We start from the raw sequence: 26,158 nt of genomic DNA, 5'->3' as shown, positions 1-26,158 counted from the left end.
CGGTGCACCTGGATTGGGTGTGGATAACTGAGCACCCTGAACAACCTGTTAGTTATTTAGAACTACAAAAATCAAAAGGCAATGTAATTTATCTACCAAGAAACAGCATATAATTTAACAGTAGCACCATGACCCACTCCTCACACTTTATCTCAGCACTTGTCTTCAAAACTCAGGTGCAAACACAGGACTGCTACTTCGTCCCCATATCATATAATGGCTCAAAATTAAACGAAATAACAGACAACTTATTGCAACTATTAAGAGACTTGCATCTTACCTTGAGACACTCTTCTTGTTTATAGAGATCCTCATAGTCCTTAACCTGCAGAGCAGGTGAGTTAAGGTGGTCTTCAACTTCAGACAAGGCTTTCAGAAGTCGAAGGATCTCTGCCAGGTATGCAGAAGGCATGTAAGTTGTTTCCATAGCCATACCTTCAGTCATCACAACAGTTGTCTCTTCATAAACAGTTTGCTGGTATAGATATACAACAGAATGCTTCCTTTAGTTTCTTAACATTGAAACAAAGTTATCATTTAATGCAATTTCCAGTTCACAACCTAGAAGCAATTAAAAAAAATCCGCCTGCACAACATCTAAAAGAGAATGGGTTAAAAAGAAAAAGATTCCAAACATATATTAGTGTCATTAAAGTAACATCCTTCTGTAACAAAAGCATAATATTATTTCAGTTTATGGGAAAAGATCAGTGTGTTCCACCTTCTCTTTTTGAACTCGCAATTGCTAAAGTTAGCCCATACAAAAGTTGGCTCCTTACACAAGACCTTTCCTGTCTTGTGCTCTAATAAATGAAAACAGGTAATTAAGTGCTGCTTAGCAATTCACATACTATTAGCACAACAGTTTGCATCTTCATTTCTCTATATTTTTAATTGCATGTTCATCATGTAAGAGTTCTGTTCATGCATGCTTCAAGCTTTCCAATAAAATTGTTATGAAAAAAATATTTTTGCTTATTAAAATATTTTAAAGTATATTTTTTTAAAGCAAAGAGCTGTAAGATCAGCTCAGTACATGAAATATTGTACTAAAAGTACATTCTAAAATGGGAAACAAGCAGCTATTTGAAGTTTCTTTTCATACTCCTAAAAAAAATCCCAGCAATACTTCTTTTCTGGTCACACAAGTGTTGTGTTCAACTGAATGGATATTACCTAAAACTCTGTTTGTTTGAAAAATGTGCCTGTGTCAACTGTAGTGAAGAGGCTGACAGACAAATATTGTTTTCTTAAAAATATTAAGCTCGTGTATAGCTTGTGGAAATACATAGGTATCTAAGCTCACAGTAATGAAAGCCACACATCGTGTGTGATCAGATATGTACAATGACCATCCAACAAACTAAGAAGAGTATGGTGAGACAGACCAAGGGCTTAAGACAAAGCCCTGTATGCTTACCGAGGCACTTCTGTTAAGAGTTAGTTTAAAATTCTGATCTCCTGACCACCAAAAATATCTGGCCACCTTACCTAGAAAGATTTAAGGTAAGAAGCATTCACTATCTTGATGTCCTGATAAGCTTAGTTTATTATTTCTTTGTGTTTATTGCAGTGCCTTAGTGTTCTTGTCAGGAAACCAGCATCCCATTGTGATAGGCATCAGTATATCTTCTCAAAATAGAACTCTTACTGAAAACAGCCTAAATTCTAATAAGAAATGCAGCAGCATAAGACACCCATAGCAACCTTGCACAGCCTTTCCAAATAGTTGTTAAGAAACATTCTTTGAAAATCATTTTTTAATTAGCTCTGCTGAAAAACAGGATAGATTAGTCCATGTAAAATCTTACTAATCTAAAAAACTCAAGCTAGTTCATTCAGAGCTGCTTCAGTACTGTGATATGTAGACAACCTAATTGCCTTGCTCTTTGCATTGACTGAAAGGGTGTTGGATCTAGTGTCTACTATATGTAGAAGGTACTGGATTAATGGTCTTGAAGAGACCAAGTGTTGTTATTTACCTGCAGAATACATTATCACAGTAGTATGTACTAGTGTAAGTGATCATACTGCCTTGCTCAACTGACTCTTCCTTATATTGGAAGGGCTAGGTGCAGTCTTCACTCTTTGCTAAACATAACTATCGAGGTACCAGATGTGTTTTTTGTTCCGGCGATTCTGAACATAGACAGAGACCACATCATCGTTTTACAAAAACTACTGAACAACCGTCAAATAATAAGAACCTCTGGTCACGGGATCTGAACAGGAATAGAAAACCCCAGATTCCATTACCAATACACAGAGTCACTTCACTCTATTACTTTTTTCTATACTGTGGCAGCACAAATTCCAAAAGACACAGGTATAAAACATGTGCACACCACACGTGGAGATAATATCCATGAGTTTATTTGTGGAAACATGTTATACTGCATAGCCGACAGTTTCACATTTTATGTACTCATATATCCAACTTCTCAGACATTACATCTAGCTTTAAAACCACTGAATAACCTTTTCAAAGCATTATGACTCTATTAACATTACTCAACATCAAATGTAACATCAAATGTTCTTCCTAAAAGTTGATTCCTAACTCTTGAATGCCTTAAGACTTTTAAAACAATGAGACTTTTATGGACAGCAAAAGTATATTTATACTAATTTAAGGGATTTTTAAAATTGGAGGTGGCTAACTGGTATAACTCCATGAGCCAAAGCTCTAGCAGGAGCTTTAGTGGGAGCAACCTGCCAGTGAATTTTGATGTTAATATCATTATTTACTAGTAAATGATAAGGTTGTTTTAAAAAAAGAAAGATACCTTCAAGCAGAAATTTCCCAAGTTCTGTCATCGTGTTTGACAGCATTGTTTTAAATCTACTCTAAGTATAACAAATATCATTTATTTGCTTCAAGTGACATTTTAAAGGAAAATAATATGCAAATACATTAAATTTGCATACAGCACTGGTGAAATTGCAAACTGAATTGTAATGCTCTTTGTGAGTTTGCAAGAGGTGCTAGGATCACACTGAATATTTAATTTTTGCCCCAAGGAGAATTTGGCTTTTGGGAGCAAAGGGTATAATTGGCTAGTGCCAAAATGCTTTATGAGCACCAAGACACATCAGAAATTAACAAGAATTTAAATTTATAAGAACCTGGATAGAAAATGTTATTAATTTCTTAAAACACCGTGTGTAAATATAAACCTTTTACCAACCTGTCAACCTGGCACAATATAGCAGACAGCAACTTTTTAAAAATACTAAACTTCAAATATCCACTGGCTGTTAAATCAATAAATATGGAAAACTGGTGGCATAGATTCTTCATATTTCCTTGTTTATTCAGAACACACACACTCTTATTAAAAGTAAATGTTTTTCATTTGTATTTAATTTACTCTGTCTTCTATAATTACATCCCTCTTTATGTTGATATGTACAAATCCTTTCTAATCTTTTGAAAAATCAATCAACCAACATTCCCCTAGTCAGTGATTAATATTTCACTCACTCTTTCTCATTTCATACATTTATTGAAATTTTGTATTCATAAGATAATGCTATACCCATACTAATTTATGTTTTATATCTATTTGATTCATTACATATATTTTAAATGAAGAAAAGGAATCTTTCCACAGGCACATTTCTATCAATAACAAATGAGTACCTATTTGTTTGTTGATTCCTATCAATTACTATACAAGGGCATCCATAAAATGCTAGTGAGCATAGCAAACCAAAACACTTCTTGAAATGATTCAGTTTTGGCCATTAGAAATAAAAATTTACCAATAGTCACAGAAATTGGTGTATGAGATAATAACATTAGAGCTATACTGCATGTAGAAGATAATTATCTCAACTATAAATATTTGCCTTGGGAATGGAGAGCACTGCAAATCTTCCTGTACTGTCTTAACAGAAAAAAATTAACAAATGGGTTGAAGTATAAATGACTGTCACACAAACTGGTCTGGTTTAAAAAAGCTGGATAAGTCTTTGTGACATATCTATTTTTACACTTGCTGAAGATTTGGTTTTGGACAAAAATCAAAACCCAAAAACATTGCCATGGGAATTGCTCACTTGCAACAAGTCTCCATTCTCTTGTCATACAATAGCTCTTTTCTTATTTTTAGTGTATCCTCACCACAGGATCCAGAACTAATAGCAGCCCATTTTCTTTTATTTCTTCAGTGGGGCACACAATGCACCCTGGGAACTACAGTGACGACATAAAACAACAAAACTGTCAGCAGGGAGAGACCCTGACACAGCACCAAGTGCCACCTAAGCTAGTACCTAAGGAAAAAGTTGGGATAGCAAAAGCTAGTCCTAGCTTCCTTTCATAAATGATCTGCTGCTAAACAAAATAATGACAAAGTAATCCTTTAATGGCACCTAAGTGTTGAGGATTGGAAAAAGAAAAGCGGTAACTCAGTTGGACAAAGGTAACTAGTGCTTAGATGGTCAGAAAAAGGGTTAAGAAACTTTTAGAAAGGCACAAGTGAGACGCTTGAAAGCTCCAGATAACTTTGTTGGTGTTTTGCAGAAGCCATTCCCAAACTACTCAACAGTCACTAACTAGTGCATAACATCAAGATAGCCTGTAGGAACTAAAAGAACAAATGGAAATATAATGTGGTATTGACATGGCATCAGAGAGATATTTTTCCTAGGGGATGTATCATAGTTATTTACAGTCAGCAAATCTTCTTGTGTTATGTACCTCTTGCTATGATAGCCATGAGTAATATCAGCCCACCTTTGGTTAAGCCAACCCAACACCCTCATCACTGCTACTATAGATTCCCTGTAAATTAATCCAAATAATGTATTTTGTGTAAATACTTAATGCTCAGGATGTGGAATGTGTCATCACGAGATAGGATGACTTCAGTCAGCAACAAGTATGTGGGTGAAGATTTGATGGTAAAAAGCTACCTCTGTCAAGTGTAGATAGATTTTAAACCCCTACTACAAGATTAAACATTTACACAATGCCTCAAGTTTTGAAAATACTTGTAAATCCTTCTGCATTCAGATTTTAGGGCTGAAATCCCATCCCTGATTAGGATAAATCTGGATTAACTCCACTGAAGTACAGTTACACTAATGTAAATCCAATAAAAATGTTTGTCAGAAGAGCCACTGCTCTTTCGGCATGGACAGACATGTTTGAAACACGCGAAGACTAAGTGCAGGAGTTCAAAAAGCCCGAGGCAAAATCGATCCAATCTATGAAGGTTTCTCTGATGTGTGTAAATTGGATCAGGAGAGAAGGGAACATACTTTTTCCGTTTGGGGGAACACAGGCAGATGCCTGCATTGGTTGAGGCCAGAAGGTGGTGGGATGTGAGGTGGGGCCTATTCCTGATTGGCTGCCAGCACATGCTTTCAACCCCCTGCTCCCAGCCACAAGAAGCAGGGGAACCAGCAAGGAATCTCTTCCCAGCCTCCCCGCCCCTCCCCAAGTGCTAAGTGCCAGCGGTGGTGGGGGAAAGTGGGTGAAACTGGGGCCCCCCCAGCCAAAACAGCTAAGGGGAGCCACATAGTGGGGAGCCCCATTCTCTTACCCCTCCCATCTGACCACCTGACAGCTGCAAGCAGGAGCTCTGGCTCACAGCTGCATGACTGTCCCCTGTGCTGGGAATTGGGGAGGAGGGGAGGAGGACAGAGCACGCTCCTGTGCAGAACCCCCTGTTTTGCTTGCTCAGGTCTGCAGGGGTGAAGCTGGGCCAGGTCAGGTCCATGAAGTGAGGGCTCCACTTCCCCCTTTCCCTAGTTTCCAGGGCTATGGAAAGCTGCAGCTCCTGTCTGCAGCTGTCAGGCAGTCATGAAGGGGATAGGGGAATGGAGCCCTCTACTATACCCACCCCCCAGTGCTGGCTTGGGGCTGGGGCTGTGCAGTGGGGGGGTCCATTCCCCTACACCCCACTGCTCATGATAGCTGTAGGCAGGAGCCATGGCTGCCTGCCACATCTGGCATCAATGACAGGGAGGAGCAGAGCCTCTACTACATGGACCCAACCCGCTTCCTCCCCAGACCCAAGGCAGCAATCTGTGGGGACCCTGTGCTGGGGTGGGGTGGGCTCTGCTCCACTCCCTGCCCCTGATTCGTGGCATGGCGGACAGCTGTGTGGCTCTGAGCATGGCTCCTGCCTGCAGTTGTCAGACAGCCAGGTGTAGGGGCAGAGAGGGGGCAGAGCACCCTACCACATGATCTCCCCAGCTATGCTGACTAGGAAGAAGTAGGGAGTCTCCACTTTTCCCTTCCATTCCCCCCACCACTGAGAGCTGACAGGGGGTGGGACTGTGGAGAGAAACTGCACTGGCCAGGTGAGCCAGGCAGTGGCAAAGGGGGAAAGCCCCTACCATGTGGTACCCCCAGCTATGCTGGCTGTAAGAGGGCAGGGGCCTCTACTCCATCCCTCCTGGCCCAGATCACAGGTGCAGGCAGGATGCAAGGCTCGGAAGTAGAGGTTTTGCTGCCTCAGTTCTATGACAGCCCAGGGGTGGGGATGACCCAGGACTCAGGCAGAGCAGAGGGGCACAGGCCAAGGCTATCCTGCCCACCTTGAAAGGGGGAGTTAGCAAGGAAATGGCAAGGGTTCCTAGGATGTCGGGGGACTGCAACCCAACTTTAGTCAGGAGGGGATCTGGGACTGAAGTTTGATAGACTTTGGTCCAACTTAAACTGGTTAAATCTGATACTATATCTATCCAGGTCTATCTTATACCAGGTTCTACCATTTTTAAACCAGTGTATATGAACTGAACTTTTGTTCTGTTACAGGTTTAGACCAGTTTCTGACCACCTAAACCAAAAAATGTGTAATGTCTGTACCTAGTCTAAGTGCCTTTGAACTGTTCCAAAAAGTGAGGGTAGAGACACGCATAGCCAGAGAAATGCTTAAAAAATGACACCCAGAAAAGGAACATCACTGAAATGCTTCCTGAAACCTCTTCATGCACCAACACATCCAATAGTGTTCTGCTGTGCATGCGGTGGATGGGGAACAGGATGGATAGCCAATGAGCATCCCCCTCTGCCCTAGGAACCTCTGGAGACTGGAAGCTGAGAAGCATGCAGACTTGTAATACAATGCTGTTGCATGCCTTTGCAGCTACTCTGAAATGCTCTGGGGCAGAGGAAAGCTGCTGGGGGCATAACAAGTGGTGGGGGCTGTACATCTGCATGATGCCAAATAGAAATGCTCAAGGATTCACCGTACTTCAAATGAAGTCCATAGCATTTGACGGTAGGCTAGTATATGAATCTACGAAAAACAGTGAAATAACCTATGGAAGAAACACACCTTGCCTGCAAAATGGAACTGATTAATATCAGTTTTCTACCCATGCCTGGTTTTGACCCTTCTGAACAATACAGACAACTACATGAAAACAATGCATGCTGCATCTCTGAGAAAAATCTGTTTTATGAATTTTATACAAATTACACCAGTGCTTTATATAAGGAATGAGGTACCCTCCTCCCTCCATCCCTGTGAAAAGGTGCATATATTTTGAATGCTGCAAGATACATATGCTGAAATAAATGGGGCTGTTCCTCTGCTGGCAGTTAAATGTGTGAATTTTATAGGATCAAGACATTGAGAAGTCACTTTTTTATTAGATTATATCTCATACTACAGACTGATTCCTCAAAACTAAAAATATATGCTTTTGAGACATCCAAAAATGCTAAAACATTAATGATTTCACACAGAATAACAATTACCCAGATGCCTCTGCAGCATGAGACCAATATATTTCTTAAGTGCAACTCAGAGCTTTTAAAACCTGAATGAATTTCACCTTGGGAAAGCAATGTCATCATGTTTAAACCATAGGATGCCTTCTCAGAGCTCTTCCTACCATACCTTACAGCACAACAAATTAATGCATGCCACATTCATGAGCTAATTAAATCTACTTTATGTCTGACAACGTCAATAGACTCATTGTCTTCATGCTCTCCTATGTGAGGGAGAAGAAGAAACCTACAGTGAAATTGTGCATTCCATTTATAGCACTTTAAAGCAAACATTGTGATATTATTATAAGAAAAATGCATGCCTGGATTTTAACCACCACCACTGAAACAACGTACAGGCTGGTATGGTATAATGTGAGACTCCTCATGATGTCTTGTCTGTGACCTTCACAGCCTGATTAAAATGCAAAGTTCCCTTCTCCACGGGTGAGGGTCTATTCCATATCCAGTTTTGCTCAAGTTCTAGGCCACCTCCCAACAAATTCTGATAGTCATGCCATATTCTAATGAGCTCTATGTGTTGATTTGATAGGTAACCTGTGGATAGCTTGCCTTGAAGCAATGAATGTGAATGAATACACTTATTCCACTCAAAAATCAAATCTTATTTTCAGTTCCCCCAAATTAAATATTTTCTCTTCCTTTTCCATAAAGAACGATGTAGAAAATACCTATAATGATTTACTTTCAACATTGTACCAAATGGGAAGTTATTATGCATTGTGATTTCCATAGCTGTTAAGGCTTAACTTAATTTTCTTTGTTTAAAGATTAGTTTAGCATCTATACAAATAAAATCTAGCAAGACTGGCTTGAGTCATAAATAATGCTACCAGAGGTTGTATAAATTCTAAATACAGGTCTTTGACTGATCTTTAATAATGATGTCAATACTCCTGTTTTACAGGATTAGCATCTACTTGTGTCCTATGTTCAAAAGTGGCAACTATATGCCTAGTTTTAAATAAACTGATAAATTAATTTATCCTGCTCAAGATGATTTTTTTAATCCTCTTAATATTTAAGTGAGAAAATAATTTAGCAAGCTTAGAAAAAAAATTGGTAACTGTTTTCAAAGCTGACTTTATAATGGTGAAAACTGGTTTTGTGTGTCACTATAGTATTCCTTTTACATACATTTTTGGTGAACTGTTAATTATGAATTTCAAAAACATACAGGACTACACCTCAAAACTTATCATCCAAGCAATGTATAGGTAAGGCATTTTCTCTTTTCAGGAAAGTAATCCTGTGATTGTGGCTTAGCCAAATAAACTGACTTGTTATATCTTGATTGACCAGTTCTTGATTGCCAAATGCTCAGCCCCTGAAGCTAACTCAAAATTAGATGTTAAATTCAGAACAGCAAGGTCTGTAAACTTAACTTCATTTTATTGCTAAATCATCTGTAAGTATATTACAATGAATTGTAGATAAGAACATATGACATAAATGCCACCAAATCCATTTTGATGTAATTTAATCCACTCATTTGGCATACAAATAAAGCACATTCTTATCTTAGTGAGATAACAGGCTGGAACAGATTCCAGCTAATCCTTCCCCTTATTTAATGTCATACTGAAGGCAAAAAAACCATAGTTATACTGCATGGTAAAAATGTTGACAGATGTTAATTGACTGGTCACACACCTATATCACTTCCCCTCAGTTTCCCGATATTCACTGTATACACTATACAGCTATCCAGTGAACAACTAATATAAATGTACTAACTTCTTTAATATAAAAACATGTAAATGCATATGTTGGATTTCTGTAAGAAGATGAGACCAAAGCATAATGGCAAACCTGTATTCCAGGACAGCTTTCAACAAATATCCCTGTGTCATTATAGTAATATCCAAAATTGTTTAGATGAGTATTTCTATTCTTTCTAATTAAACTAGGGATGGAAATATTGTACTGTTGCACTTCAAAAACACTTTATGTTTTTAATTAATATGCTGCACTACCCATAAACATAATTGCTTAGAACAAACTGCCACAGAATTTTAAAAATGGGCTAAATGTAGACATTGGATTTATGGCACATTATATAACCTGCCTGCCATCCAATAATCCAGGTAACGTCTCTGCATTTCACTAGCTACATTCTGTCACCAAATCACCATTCCCCACTCCCCCTGCCACCTACCTGTCTCACACTTATTCTCTCTTATGGCTTTTGGTCCTCACTGCCACGCATTTGCATTTTCACAGATCTGCAGTTTGCATATTGGTTTCTATTCCACCCAGAAGGACACAAAACACCAGAAGACTGTCCCTATGCCTGAAGAAGGGTGTTTGTCCCTGAAAACTTTCAAAGAACATTTTTTTCCTACTATTTAGCTGCTCTAATAAAAGATATCACATTAATCGGATAATTTTGTCTACCATAGATTTGTTACTGTTTTTCAGTGTACGGACATCTTTACATAATTAAAACATGCATACGTGTGCACGCACATGAATGTATTTCACAGGAAATGTTGTGCTTAAAAAGCCTGCTTATTGAAATACTTTTGTCCTCAACAGTCCTATATCCTGATAATTCAAAACATTCAAGAATGAAGCTGGGTACATTTTCAAGTGACTCCATCTTATTCAAAGAAATTAATCTTCCAGTACAAGAAATTGCCACGTGACAGAAGGAATTTCAAAATTTCTAGAACTTTAGTTATCCAGAGAAGAAGTACAGGGTGGCAGTGAGACAATGAAGCCTGACTGAATAAAGTATCCCTCGCCAAAACAGCACTTAAGCATGAAGTTAAGACCGATTGTCTTCAGTGCTTTGTTGAACAGGAATGTAGTAAAAGCATACCTAATGATTTCCCTGAATCATAAAAAAAATCCATTAATGTTAAGCATAACTACATGTTTTGGGATGTGGCCTATCATTTTTTATAAATTGTTTATTTTATTCATAGTGCTTATTCATGGTGCTAATTCTCAACAAATAATTCAGTGAAGTAAACCCTGTCTCTTTAGCAATTCTTTGATATAATATTAAAATTATCTAAAATATTGCTAAAATACATCATTAATACTTAAAGTCAACCAATGTTAAAGAACAAGACATTAAGGACTTATTGCCTCATTGCTGAAATTATAAAAGGTGTTACCAAATTCCATTTTTGTCTTCATTTCCTTTTCATGGTTACTACCTAACATAATCCTTTCATTAATTGTTATACTAGACTCATATAATTTCAGACTATAGAACAATGACAGGATTTGTTTCTTATAAATCAATATTGGAATTATTCCACAGCTGAGCTTCCCCAGAATGACCCCGTAAACCATTTGTTAGTTAAATTGTTCTCCCTCCAGTACTTCTGACAGTGAAACCAATTGTACATGTATATACATGCACACATGTACACTATGTATACATAAGCATACATGCTTTTGCACTCACGTGCACATATACACACATTCAAAATTAAAGATGATGCAGGTGTCTTCAGCTTTCACAGAGGGACTGGCACCCCATTCAGAGTAACTGTCACTGAGGACCAGATTATCTCGGGGCTTTCCTCTGCTTGTTTCATTAGATAATGTTACAATCTATTAACTTTTGATACTATAGAAATTACTATAAAGACACTCTAAATGTAGTATGCAATACTACACTAAAAAGAGCAAAGGGCAAGTAGAAAAACAATTTACATGCAAACGTTTTGGGAACTTATTAGGAAAGGAAAGAAAATTAAAGAAGTGTTTATCGTCAGGTTTGGCTGAGTTATGTGCACAAGGAAAACAGGGTATCATATTAGTCTTTGCTTTCATAGCATGAAATGTGGGAGATAGGTCACTTCTGATAAAAAGAAAAAAACCCAGCAGCTTCTTACCCTGTAAGAGAGGATGGTGGGAGAACCTTCAAAAGCCGTGGAAGGGCAGCTTTAGGAACCTCTTAGTATCACTTTAAAAGTTCCACCTCAAGTCAGCATCTGGCCCAATTTGTGACAAGCTTTCTTTAAAACTAAGATTCAACCCATCATAAAAAGTCGAGGCCATTCAGCCTCACTTGTAATCTTAAGGGATTTAGTTAGCATTACTTCATTAAGGGTAATTATTGTTTCATTGTATAATTACGAAAGTAGGAATGAAGCATCTGTCAGAAGGTTATACATATCATATTTTGCAAAAGAGACAGCATTATCTTCATTTAAAAAAATGTTCGCTCCATTAGTGTAAACAAATAAGTCCTTAAGTAGTTGTTTCAGCCAGCCTTGATACTTACTTCCCTTAGGAAGGAAATAGCCAGACTCCATAATTTGACCCATGATTTTGCAACTCTTATTCCTAGTATAGAATTATTATTTTTCTTTGCTTTTCACAGTACAACTTCTTCTTACTTCTTTTCCTCTTTTCCCACTTACAAGTAGGAAAGAGGGATAAGGAGTATACCATCCCTTGCAACCCACTTCAACTAGTATATCTCTGAAAAGTTAAATGGAAGCAAAGGTCTAAAGAGAAAATTGTCTCCTACTCACAAGGATACGTGATAAGCATGGGAAATTCTGAAGCAATAACGTATCCAGTTTAGCATTGAGGGTTTCATATTATCAAGCTGTGAAAACTATTTTAAAACTGATAAAGTCTGTTACTCTATCTGTATATGGCTTAATTAAGTTGTCTCGATGGACAGTTTTGAATTTAGCTGTACAGAATATTAGTAAAAGTGCCTAACATTAAGTAATTCTTAGAACTCATGGATGAATTGAAGAGACCTGCCTCTGGACAAGCTAGCTGAATTTCAGAGGATTTTCTTACAGACTAAAGTTCTGGAAATTCATGCATGATCTATACCACTTTACTGTGAGAAACTCCCCTAATCTGCATTCTTAGATTGATCACAGTTCCTCTCACACAATATTCTATTCTTCTTGGAAAAAACAGGAATATTTAGCATATCCAAAATGCTTTAGAGACTCAATGACCTGAATGATAAGTCTCACTGCAGATACTGAAGATAACATGTTTGTTTTATTGTATTTATGGGTTTTTTTCTTTTCCCAAATTTAATTTTTGTCCTAAATTTTATGGCAAGGAAAAACTTCAGCACATACACAGCTAACAATACACTGAGCTGAAGTGATCAATCATGAATAAGGCTGGTCCAAAGCAAGGTTGAGAAGCTAGAAGTATTGACATTCATTTTATATTTCATAGGTAAGCACCACATGGAGTCAGCTGAAATGAGAGCATTAAATTAATATTTTTAATCATCTTACATACTTACCTTAATGGACATTATATACATCTCTCTATATATATAGATATAGATATAGATATCTATATAGCTGTGTGTGTGTATATGTATATCTGTATATATATGTATATATACATGGACACACACACATACAAACTACAGTATAACCTGTGTACACACACGCACACACAAAATTATAACTACATGTTATATATAACATGGTTATTTTTTTCTGACTTTCCTTTATTTGCTATGAGGATCTAGTATTTTGGAAACATAATGGCTTGCTTGTGTGATATGACCTTTTTTTATTTGATAAATACTGATCTTTGTTTTGCCGGGGTGAACTCCTAGCTTCACTGAATTCAACGGTAAAGCATTCAACCTGACTTCAGCAGGTCCAGGATCTCTCCCTTCCTTACTAATGGAACTATTATGAATCAGCTTTGCTTATTTTCTTGTTTATGGGGCAGCACCATAGAGTACATGATGCAGCATATACATAATTTTGACCTGTAGCTGGTTAAGAAGCATCAAGGGTAATGCTGCACGTGTGCATGCACACACACACGTACACACAAGCATGCACACACACACGTACACAAGCACATATACAAAGTAACTCATAGTTGGATATATCATGGTAAAGACAAATTCAGTCTTGGAAGTGAAAAGCTGACTGTAGCGACAGACCTTTTCTGTGTCTTATTCTGTAAAAGTGATGATTTCTTATATCTGGAGTCTTTACTCTTTGACAGGGTCCAAATGACTTTCCCTAAACATTGATATGTAATACCATAACCTAACACTGAATAAGTAAAGCACAGCAAAGCGCACTACTCTAATGGTTCATATTGTCTTCCAGGAGACAAAGAAATCAAGCTGTTAGCTGTTCGTTCCCTACTCTCTTTTCCCTAGCCTCTGACTGAAAATTTAGACAATTCAATTCCAAAGCAGCAAACTTCAGTAAACTTTGTAGCTGTTAATTTAAAGTCCTCTCATCAGTTCTTTCTTATTTGTTATCACTTCTCCCTTCTTGACACCAGGGCATCGATCTCATTACTTATAGAAACGATGGTCACTTTGATTTGATTTATAAAATTTTCTTCCACAGATGAGTGAAAAGTTTCCTTCACAAATGGATTAAGCAGTACTATAACTGGAAGGGGAAAAGTGGTGAGAGATGGGTAACTACAACAGCAGCCCTGGGGGCTGCTTTGGTAAAGGGACACACACATAACTGTGACCACAGCAGCTGCTCCTTCTGCTGCTGTTATCGGCTCAACAGAAGTTGACATTTCCCTGTGCACGGTAATGTCCCAGACACAGAGTTGCCTTGGTATGACTCTAGATTAAAGAGATCAGAGTACCTAAAGGGAAAGATTGAGTTGCCTCCTCCTACTCTACACTTGATGGCTTAAGAGTTCCCTTCCTTCCATTCGCCATAGCTCTTTAATTTGTGATAAATTTGGCAGAAATATTGTGCAGTGTATATTGACAACAATAAACTGAGAATCCAATTAGGGAAGTGTCACATTAGAGAAAGGATATCAAATGCACAAATCATTAATGAGTGGACTGACCAAGTATGCTAAGAAACCAAATTAAAATTTTCATATAGAAATATACTATTATAAATTAGTCATGAAACTATTATGTTAAACTGACAGATTTCTAAAGGCATTACATCTCACAAAGCAGGGACAAAAATGTATTTAATAGCAAAACGAAAAATGGATAACTTAAAAAAAAAATCTCTTTATTCACCTGCTCTGAAAATATTTTTTCACATTGTAAATCTTCAGTGACATTTGCCTTCACAGTTGGCACAGTATGCTTTACATTGATCTATGCCATGCGCAAGCCCACAAGGCAGTTTGAAAAACTCCCACAGAATTCAGTGTTATTTAAGGCTAATTTAATTAGAAGAAAAGTATTTTGAAATATTGTCTTGTAACTTAAGCCCTAACTGGCATGAAGGAAAAATTGCCATCTAGAAACTTTAATATCAGACAATATTAGACATGATTGTTGCCTTTCATAAAGAGCAATTAATGTGTACTTCAAAATGCAAGTGTTTATTTTGCTGTTTTCAATCATTCATATATTTTCTTATACATCTAAAAGAAAGGTCTCTTGCATGTCAATATAACTCCACAGACTTACAGCTTTCTATTTGATAGGCATAGATTATAATATAGTCATACTATTCATAGCAGATATTATATGTTGCTGTCAAAATGGTTGAAAATTAATTGAAAAACTATAAAAAATTACCTACTTACTGTTCTGTGGAAATTTTTTTCTAGAATATCAAGTAATACAAATAGCTAAGAAAATGAACGGTTGAATACATTTAGGCCAAGAAATCACTTCCATGGGAAATTTGAACATACATCAGAGATCAGAATTTTTGGCATTTAAAAACCGAATTAAGAAATTGGGTTTGTGTTGGCACACAAGAATAATTAAGCAGTAATAATAATAAATAAAACTATTAGTGCATTTTCATTCCTGGTTTTATAACATATGAAGCCAGTTGCTGACTTATCTTAGGGCAGAATTCTATTTCACAAAATGGACAATAAATACTATTGAGACCCTAATTTGCAATGGTCTAAAGCACCTGTATCTTTTTAATTCAGCAGATTTTGTAGATACACAGATCATTAAAACCAGACCATAAATTCTCTATTTTCCACTATTCATCAAGCTTTTCACAATTTCTAATTTGCCTGGCAGAGATAGGACTGAATAATATTTGAATTTTTAAACACAGAAGAGCTAAAAATGTCCTCAGATGTGCACTTTCCAGTCTGACAGTGTTGACTTCCAACAACAGAATTTGGACTGCTGTGTTAGTTTTACTATGTATGCACAATAACTGGGCTGGGAGTTAAAATGGCATATCCTCCTCAACTTTTTACTCTCCTGCTATCTCCCCATCACTCCCAGTGATTCCATAATTTGTGCAGTTCTGCTGTCTGTTGTATCTGTGTAATCTGTTATTTCAACATAGCCATATTAATATCCCATTGCAGAATAAGTGGCTTATATTTGTCATTTCCTCTCTAAAACACTTCAGTTAATGCACCAGACAATTTTTATTTATAAATTGTCAAACTCAAAGAGACTATGCAATGTACAGGTTGTTGCAAAACTATTTGGAACTCCTCTGGCATTAGCGGGAGGTAAAACAGCTGTACTCCTCTTTTTTCATGATTTGAGTACGTGATATGTCATTGTTAAAAGTAATGAGACAATATATAAGTATACTGATAAACAGAGAAAATATAGCAAGTGTAACTTCTCTGATTAATAAGCACAATAATCTTTTGTCTGGCTTTTCCCTAACAGAGTTGCAGTGAGGTTGGTTCAAAGGAACAAGGTTATTCTAATTTGATATTAATATATACTAAATACGCTTAGCACAATACAGAAGTTCTAAGAAGTTCCTTCCTAGTTCTTTCAACTAAGACTATCAAGCATTCTAAAGGATGATCATGCAGATTTGCATCTTCCTCATCTAACTAACTATATATATGTACACACACACACACACACACGCACACACACACACACACTGTGTTCATACTGAAGTTCAAGCATTGACTACCTTGGCAGCACTTTTACTGTACAAGTAAGCCTTTACTGCTTTATAATATCCCACTTGCAGCTGTTTATGTGTGCATCATCTGTTGTTAACAGAATCTCACTGAGAGTTTCTAACGGGCATATTTATTATTTAATCTTTTCCCTTTAGGTATTTGGGTGACTGTTGGTTTTACTTGGTTGGTTGATAATGTGAAGAGCAACTTGGGACTTTTTTTGTGCAGGTCTTCTTTCACTTTAATGAACAGTTTGAATAAAGCAATTTTGGTTTTTCTGAATTTTAAAGAGTTGTGCAAACATTAATCAATTAATCCTCGCAACAACCCTGCGAGGTAGGTAAATATTATCTTGTTTTTGGTTTTCTTTTTAAAGGGTAGTTGAATCAAAGACTGGTCAAGCCAGTTGCAATGAGACAATGTCAAAGCCAGAGCTTGGACTGATCACAAAAGTTTCACTCTAGTCTCAAACTTAATCTAGTAGTTTATGCTGATTTTCATCAGGTTTGATACCTATACTAAAATTCTAGTCAAATTTTGCATGGTTGCTGCCATAGTCACAAACATAGCAAAGTATCATTCACAAAATATGGGAAGTACCAAAGAAAGTGGTTTGTACCTATGAAAATCCATTGAATAGTGATTGAATTCATTCAGACAAATATTAACATTTCTTGAATGAGACATATTTTAAAAATATAGTGATAGGCAATATAATGAATGCATGTTAAAACTCAGAAAGTCATTGAAAATAGATTGTATAAACTATAGGAATTATTATGTCTTATTTCCTGATTTAACTACTTTTCCATATTTTCAAGCAGAAAAAAATACCACTTTTATTGATTTGTTGATACAGTTTTAAAAGTACATACAAATTCTCTGTCACAGTGTATAATAAATTACATACATAGCACAACTCAATCAGAATATTTCTATGTGAAGAAAATGTACACCCTTATCACCCATTTTGTTATTAACACAAACATACTCATATCCATTAGAAAAAAAAGATCATTTTGCAAAACAAGAAGAATCTTTCCTTAGCAGAATTCACATTTTAATAATATGCAGTTTTTCACAGTCATCTAGCTCAATGTCAAAATGAACTGAAAGGAGTAATCGTCTGGAACAAGATTTAGTAACAAATAACCCAATTCCAGTGGGCACATCTACACTTGCACCCAACTGAGCAGTTGTTACTGCACAGTCATTTAGTACTTGCTTTAGTACTAAATTACTGCACAGTATCCACTGTTACTTCACACTCCTGGCAGTGCATGGCACATTTCTGACCATACCACACAATAGCTCATTGCTACTGTGCAGTAGTGTCAGCATAACAGTTTGTGCACGCTGATGTTACATTAACATAGCTTGTTGGTATGGTGATGTAGCATCTTGTGTAGATGCACCCATTATTTCTTTACTTTTATCAATGCACAAACATGCTGAATGCTATTCTTACTTCTAATTGTTTAATAAAAAGGCACATTTTGAGAAAATCAGAGCGTTGAAGAAAAGACTTTTTGAGTCAAAAGGTTATTTGCTGTATCAAGCTTTTTTAAAACCTTGTTCAATATTTGTATAATATGAAGAATGTTTTAATGGAAATACATTATTGTCCTGTAGGTGTAACATATCTGTTATGCCAATACTGAAGCAAAAATTTCCACATAAGAATTTTTGTAGAAACATCTGTTTACCACTGGGCACCCTGCTACATGTTACATATCATTATGTAATTAACTGGTCAACTGTGCAATAAATTAAGACCAGCCACACATGCAAAGTAATTATCACACAATAAAATGAATTAGCCAGCTATAAAAAAATGCCAACCACTTGCAAAGTTAGTGCTTGAAAATGTGTAACAACTCAATAGCTGTTTTCTATCCAGATTTAATGTGAACATGTAGGAGGGCCCTAACATTCCTCAAAACTACAAGATGCCAAAACTGTATTTGGTATCACCAATTATATTAATGAGATTAATTTTCCATATTAAGAGCAAATGAAAAAAATAGAACATTGTGAATATTAAAAAAATGGTTACAATGAGTATATTTCATAGAATCCATTTTGTATATGCATCTAAAATAGTGACAGCTGATGTTCCCCTCTATCATCTAATAAAGATAAACAAATAATAATCATCATTCCCTGTATATAATTAAGATCCTGCTATAGCACAGATGCTTCTACCCTGTCTATCAACAAAAACAACTTCTGATTAAAATCTTCTTTTAAGACTTGAAGTATTTGAAGAGGTAGTCATATACAAGTAGTATAAGAAGAAATCTTGCAGTCTCTTCCTACATATGTATATTATTCATTATGAATACATAAAAAAAATGGAATTAAAATTTGCATGGGATGGTAGTGTAGTTTGAAAAAAATACATTTTTTCGAAGTACACATGTTTATTGAAAAAATAAATGCATGGTAAACTGACATATTTAAACTGGTAATGTTATGGGAAAAGAATGAGGCAACAAAATAAATGTGTTTTCATTGCTGAGTTTTCTGTAATTAGTTTTATTAAAGGGCAATTTCAAAACTAAATGGAAAACAAGAGTCCTATGTTATTGGAATATAAAATTTCCCATTTGTTGACAAAATTTTTTTTTTTAAATTTGAGGACTTGGTATTGCACCTGGAACTCTGTTAGTAGGATGCTGTTAGTAGTAGTAGTTGCAAACATATAGGTTTGCCAGTAACAACTCACAATTTGTGCATAGTTGAGTCTTCGAAACTGAGCAAATTTGCTCTCAATATCTCGCCAGCGCTTGCTGAGCTGTATCAGGGTTGGCTCCACTGCTTTTGCAGCCCCATCCTTAGACAAGCGTTCAGCTTGCCTGTGCACTGCATTCAGTTCTTCTTTCTTCTTCTCCAATTCTCCATCAATTTCCTAGTGAGCAAAACCAATACAGGGCCCAGGGCAGTTAGCTAACTAGATCAATCAACTTAGAATTAGCAAAAATGTCAAAACTGTAATTTTGAAGATTTTCCACTTTATTGTTACAATAGCAAAAGTACAGTTGTTTCAAGTCTTACTTTACATTTAGACAAAACAAAACTGAGATTAAAGAATTTTCCAGCAAATTGTCATTAAAGATATTGATAACTAGTGTATTCTTAAAATTATTCAACAAAGGCCAATACTTTTTCTCCTAGTTCTGTCTAGTGTTTTGTGAAGGGCAACTGGAGATATCATTGTCTATTAGGGTAACATATTGTGTACAATTAGTGTTGAGAGAGTGTGTGAATATATTAACTCCTTTTTAACTTTGTGAGAAACTCAGAGAATGAAGAAAAGAAAGCCAATGCTAAATAAATCATAAAAATCTTTGATATCATGTAAATAAATATTTTGAGTTTTGACAATGATGTATGAATATGTTCTGATGAAAATGAATGTGCTAACATGAGAGAGAGGTCATCCATATACTGATAAGTCATTTGTTCATCTGGAACAAAGATACACAAAGTCAATTACAATTTTTACTAGAAAACATTTGATGTTTCTTAATACAGTGCACACTGTCCACATTATTAACAAACAATATTTATAGTATTAATTATAATTTTTATAACATCCCATATAACATTTACAAGAATACAAGAAACAGAATACAACAAAGAAATATATTAGTTTGAACAAGGACTGCCAATATTTATTCAATAAAACACAAAAATGATGTACTGCATTGTTATGTAGATATATCTCTCTATATATAAATATATAAAAAGAATTGGTATATTTGCTGTATTTCAAATTATTAAAATAGTGTCTCAAAGATCTACCATTGTCATCCCAAAACAACATTACCTTTAGCTTCTGTTCATCTTTGGGTTCTGGTAGACTGGCTAATTTTTTCTCAATGTCATCCAAACATTTCATTAGGTCATCAGCCTGCCTCTTGTACTGATACCAATGAGGAGAAATCTCTAAAGCCTTTTTTCTTCTTTGAGACCTTAAATCCTGTTCACAGTGCAGACATTATTAGAATATCATTAAAAGACTTACAATATACACACTGGCATGAGTATATGTTGCAGAAAATAAGTAAAAAATGCTTACAACAAGTACCTGTTTTTTTTAAACTTATGACATTTATGTTCCAGTCATGTAGAAAAGTTAACTGAATACAGACTATATATATATTCTTGTCATTTGCTGTAAGCTACTTTGATTATTATGGGACATTTTACAGTTGTCTCTTGTTTACATGCTACATAAGAAGAATTTAGTCAAGCAGCTAAAACTGAGGTACATTTTAAGAAAATACCAGCATTTTATGAGACAGTCATGCTGCAAAATACTTACTGGACAGCAGGAAACAGCCCAATTTAAATCTAGCCATAGGTGAGCTTGCCATACTTTGTAGCATCTTGAGAAACTAAAGCCTGTGCAGTTTGAATGGTTACTCAGGAGAAAACCATTTCAATGCAGAAATATTTTTTATATAAACAGATTTTGCAAAAGTCAGCTTACACGTGAAAACTGCTTCATGTTTATGACAGGTGATGTCTAACTTCTATTTTTACATTAAGATAGTGTTATTTTAAAGCATCACTTTGGTAACTTGAGCAGAAAGTATTACCAAGGATATGTAATGACACAGCATTATTTTTTTTTACTTAAATGTTACTGAAGGAGGAAGTCTATAAATCAAGGGATACTGTATTTTATTATGTATTTGTACATAGCTAACTTACCATTAACAAAAAATTTAAAAGTTATTTTATTTTCTATAATTTTCTATAAGAAAATACTCAGCTTGAATTGCCTTAAACTGTTCAATATTCCATTGAGCTTTATCTGCCAAGGTTGAATGCTTTCATTGAGTCACCCAAAAGAAAATCAATTACCCCACTCCTTGTAAACACAGCTAGTAACGATCTGGACAATAACGCGGATCTGAATTCCATTTTATCATAATTAAAGGCAATACATTATAATAATTCTGCATATAGCTTTCTATCTTCATCTCAGTACAAATTACAAATTAAATCCTGGATTGCTTAAAGGAAAATCTTATGAACGCCAAGTTTTCACTAAAATGGATAGAGCATAATAGGATCTTCAAGTGTCTGTTTTTCTTATTTCATACAGAGTTGTGAACATTTAAAAGATCCACCTGGAAAGCAAAGGCACTACTTTGCTAATAATGTAAATAATAATTAAATGTAAACATGCCATATTTCTAAGCCCAAAAACATCTTCCTGAAGACTAACAGACAAGATGGAGAGAAAAGTAAAATAACTACAATTATTTCACCTAGTTGGAAGTTGACTTAACAGAACATAAGAATTGCTAAAGCATATCTGATAAGCTTTGCCTTTAATCCCTGACCAACATCTAATAAAACCTTATAAATCTGATAAACAAACTATTGGATAGAACCTGTAGCTGCTGTTTATGGCACTGAATATTCTCCTTAAAGAGTCATCGAGATTCAGTTACTTTATTTATAAGGTAATTTTATCATTACAGGGCATATCACTGGAACACTGAAAATGTTATTACTGATTTGATTTTAAGCTACCATAAGTATAAAAAAAATCCTTGTGATATAATATGACAGTGTGATATGCTCGATAGAGCGAGGGCAATATGGAAAAAAAGAGAACCACGTAAACGGCCACGTCTACACGAGATGCTCGCCGCACAGTTCTTACTGTGCAGTCATTTAGTACTTGCATACACAAGTACTAGATGACTGCATAGTAACTGGCATTACTGCACAGTAGATCCCCCAAATGGCTTTTTGGTGACACTGACTGCAGTAGCTCATTAGTATTACACAGTAGCATCACATCATGTTTCGTGCCATGTGATGCTTCTGCACAGTAGTAACAAGCTACTGTGCAGTCAGCATTGGTTGTAGATGTGGCCACTGTATTCTAATTAAAATTCCAGACAGGGTATGGTCATTTAAATAGTTAATCATGAAAAAGCTACATCACTGAGAGTGATTTTGCACTCAGCTGAATGTATAGCATTGGACTTCAGGTACCAGAGTACTAGACCTTGTGGCAGGCATACTTATCTTATCACAGTTATGAACAGAGTGAGGGACAGCAGTTACTTTGAAATCATACGCTATCAGTAACACCTAAAATTTAAGGCATGCAGTTCCAGCAGGTTAAATATTTCTGTTCAGTTCAGTAATTTAATTCTATAGCATAAAAATTTTAATTATTTGTGAGAAATGTTTCTCTCTGAGCTTGAGTGTGTGGAATACTGTAGGAAAAAATGCACAGGGTAGGCTGCATCATGAAAAATATTGTTAGGTAACTGAATCTCACAGTCTGAAATTTAGCAGTTATCTGCCTGTAAAATTGCAGTGGTCCAGGGATAACATTTTACCCTTTAATTCAGATGTTTAAAATAACTTTTTTCCACAAATCCTCAAGAGATGAAAACATTTCATCAGGAATGTAGAAGCAAATATGTATGTTCAGTTGCACTTATTAGGCTCCAACAGACTAATTAGGCTTAATTTATACTAACAGAATACTGCCCTGAAATGAAGAAAAAGGCATGTTATTTTAGATACATGTGTTTCGCTCCTGTACCTTGAGAGCATTATGCTTTGTCTGCAACAGCTGTTGTTTTAGCTTTATTTCCTCTCGCTTTCTCTCATCTGTGATTGTTTGTTGAAGAGTATCTCCCCGTTCCAGTAATTCTTTTACAGTAGTCTCATTGTCTTCAGTCTGATTAAAAAAATTACAATGAATATACATTTTAATCTATCTAATCATTACATAAACAAACATTAGGTGACATATATACATAAAACCTCTATATATTCTCTTGGAAAGTAATTGCCCAATGTGCACTTGCGTGTGCTATAATAAAAATACAATGGTTTTTTAAATGTAATATCAAGCATACAAACTTTAGAGTTGCATAATTAAGGAAGGCCTGGAAAAAATGTTTTGTTTCTTGCACTGTCCAGAGATAATGACTGACTTGCAAGTATATGAAAAATATGAAAGGTGAAAAGGCAAAGGTAAAATATCACTTCCTTATGGCCAAAATTACAAAACAATAAATGTCTAAATCATAAGTTTTACTGGTTAATGGGTTTTTTCAATAGTTTGTAGAAATTCATTTAAAAAAATGCACAGTTAAAGAAGTAGGTTCCAAGAAACCTCAACAACAGTCTTTTGCTCAGTATCCTTTACAGTGGAGCAGTTTCTTTGTCCTAAAATACCATCATCTCAATTTCTAATAAGTATTCTGACAGCAAATGTGTTCTTATAGAAGGCACCTTTGAAAATGCCCCTTAAGGGTGTGTCCAGACTAGCATGCACTTGCCTCTTGTGGCATCTCAAAGCAGTTTAAGATGCTACAAAATGCATGCTGGGAACAAAAAAAAACATTCCCTTCACTGCATATGGGCAGTGTGGACTCAAAATTTGGTACCTGGAAATTCCATTAGGCTCAGGCAGTGGCACATGGACACAGCACTGTGCCTACAACAGACCATGGCACATCACCACTTAATCTTCATGGAAAATGTGCCCTGCTGGCCTGACCTGGCCCAGGCTGTGCAGCTAGCTCATCTCTGCATAAGAGCCTCAAACCCCAGAACTGCACTGCCTGGTCCTGTGTAAAGGCATGCTAGCAAGCCATGCCAGGCTGGGTCCCACTGCGTGCCTCCTCCTCCCTGCACACACTACGAGTCTGGGAGTGTTGCTGCTGGAGTCGGGTCCCGGCCTGGTGTGACGTCTGGTCCCTGCGAATGACGTGGGGCCCTGGGTGACAGCGCAAGCAGTGCGGGGATGCCTGAAGGCACATGGCCCCATGCTACACCACACCACACCACACCACACCAAGCTGGACCTACAGTGAGCAGCACAAGCAGTGCTGGCTCAGAGGTCATGCCGAGCCACTGGGGGCTCTGGCTGCAGCAGGCCCTGACCACCAGACAGCTACTGCTGCTGTGGGGGTGAGTTGTGGACCCTTTGGGGAGGGGCTGGAACGGGACCCTGTGGGGGCAGGGCCCTATAAGGGATAAGCTGTGGGCCCTGTAGTGGGGGGGCAGTTCATGTGCTGTGTGGTGGGACTACATCATGGGGGGGGCAGAGGACCCACCCCTCCTGAGCAGCTCCTTCACACAGGCATGCCACACCCACTTTCCCCCCACAATCCCCACATCCCCAAGGCACCCCCAGAAACCCCTCATCCACATAGTCAGCCACAAACCCCTGTACAAGCCCCATACTCCCCCAAACCTCACCCCCACAAACCCTACACCCACCCACAAATCCCCTTAACGCCCGCCCCACCAAAACTGATTTACACTTGTACATAGATAAAGAAAACATTGCCCTTACTATATATAACGGTTTTTCATTTTAATAGTGGAAGATCACTATTTTGGGTATTTTAATGAGAGAATTTGGGCTGCCCAAATGGCAGAGTGGGGGCACCCCATCTCGGTCTGGCAGGGGCACAGGTCCAAGGGAGCAGATGCTATCATGGGTGGCAACAGGTCACAGCCAGGCAGCAGCCCCGCTGCCAGACTGTTGTTGTGGGTAGAGGGGGCAAGGGCCACTCCAGGTTAGGGCTGCTTCAGCAGTCCAGCTAGCACAAGGGGTGGTGTCTGAAGGTACCAAGTATCTGGGCCTCATAAGCTCATGAGGGCAAGTAGCCCTGAGCTGCTGGCCAGGGCAGGTTTTTATATTGCTGGGGCCAGCACAGGTGCTGGACCTAGCCTCTGTCTCCCCCAGCTGCAGATTCGGGAGGAGCTGGGAAGGTTTATTTTGCCCCAACCAGCACAATTTGCCCCGCAGCAAAGTGCCTGTCTGGGCATGTGCACTGAGGCAAAAATCCCTGGCTCATATATGTGCCACTCCTATACGAGCTGATGCAAGTGCACATGCCTGCATGTGTGGACATGCCCTAAATGTCCAGAAAGGTAAAAGTCACCTTAAGCCACTAAATTTGAGAACTTCAGGATTTGAAATCTATCTGGAGAAGGAGCTAGGCATCTTTATTTAAAAAGGGGCAAAGACTCAACTGGTATAAATTCTCAAAACTCATTGTGATTCAATAATGATTTAAACCATTTGATGATTTGCCCTGAAAGTGACCTTGATGCCTTCAAAACAGCTACCTGAAATGAGAACTGCCTTCAAAGGAGTGTTATCTATTAAAAGAAACAAATTCGTTAACACTGGCCTCATACAGACATTTGGTTTCTCCTGAGAGAGTCGCGGCTTTCACAGGAGAACCCACCAATGTATAGATGTTCACGCTTTTTCTCCTGGGAAAGCAAATGTATGGACATGATCTGACTTCTCTCAGAAGAGAACTTAGTCTTCCAGCATCCCTTTCTCCCTTCCCAGGGAGATAAGGTTTTCACTGGACTCTGCTTCTTCAGCAAGGAGAAGAACACACACCATTCACAATCCCCACATTATGCTGCAAGGAAACACAGGCTGACTGTGGGCAGTCTAGATCAGCCAGTCAGGGTTACCTTATGAACTGCTGCCATCTATTGCCAAGCAGACTAAAGGAGCCTGCAAAGTGTGCTGAGATGTGCGTATTAGGGCTC

The 26,158-nt window shown here is 37.2% G+C and overlaps 1 protein-coding gene across 8 annotated transcripts in view; it reads right to left on the bottom strand.

Annotated features, from left to right (window-relative positions):
* The window catches only part of DMD (dystrophin), a 1,922,593-nt gene that overhangs the window by 1,021,734 nt on the left and 874,701 nt on the right, over nucleotides 1-26,158 (bottom strand). For all 8 annotated transcript variants that reach the window (XM_019529123.1, XM_019529125.1, XM_019529122.1 and 5 more), the window contains 4 exons: nucleotides 23,169-23,306; nucleotides 20,415-20,567; nucleotides 19,311-19,493; nucleotides 281-475 (listed from right to left, as the gene is read on the bottom strand). In XM_019529123.1, the coding sequence (XP_019384668.1) occupies nucleotides 281-475; nucleotides 19,311-19,493; nucleotides 20,415-20,567; nucleotides 23,169-23,306 (669 nt within the window). The remainder of the gene's footprint in view (nucleotides 1-280; nucleotides 476-19,310; nucleotides 19,494-20,414; nucleotides 20,568-23,168; nucleotides 23,307-26,158) is intronic.

The sequence above is a fragment of the Crocodylus porosus genome, unplaced genomic scaffold, assembly GCF_001723895.1.
Source record: "Crocodylus porosus isolate Cpor-Errol unplaced genomic scaffold, CroPor_comp1, whole genome shotgun sequence".
NCBI lineage: Eukaryota > Metazoa > Chordata > Crocodylia > Crocodylidae > Crocodylus > Crocodylus porosus.
Note: the sequence above shows the minus strand (reverse complement) of the source record. Positions and strands in the feature narration are given on the sequence as shown.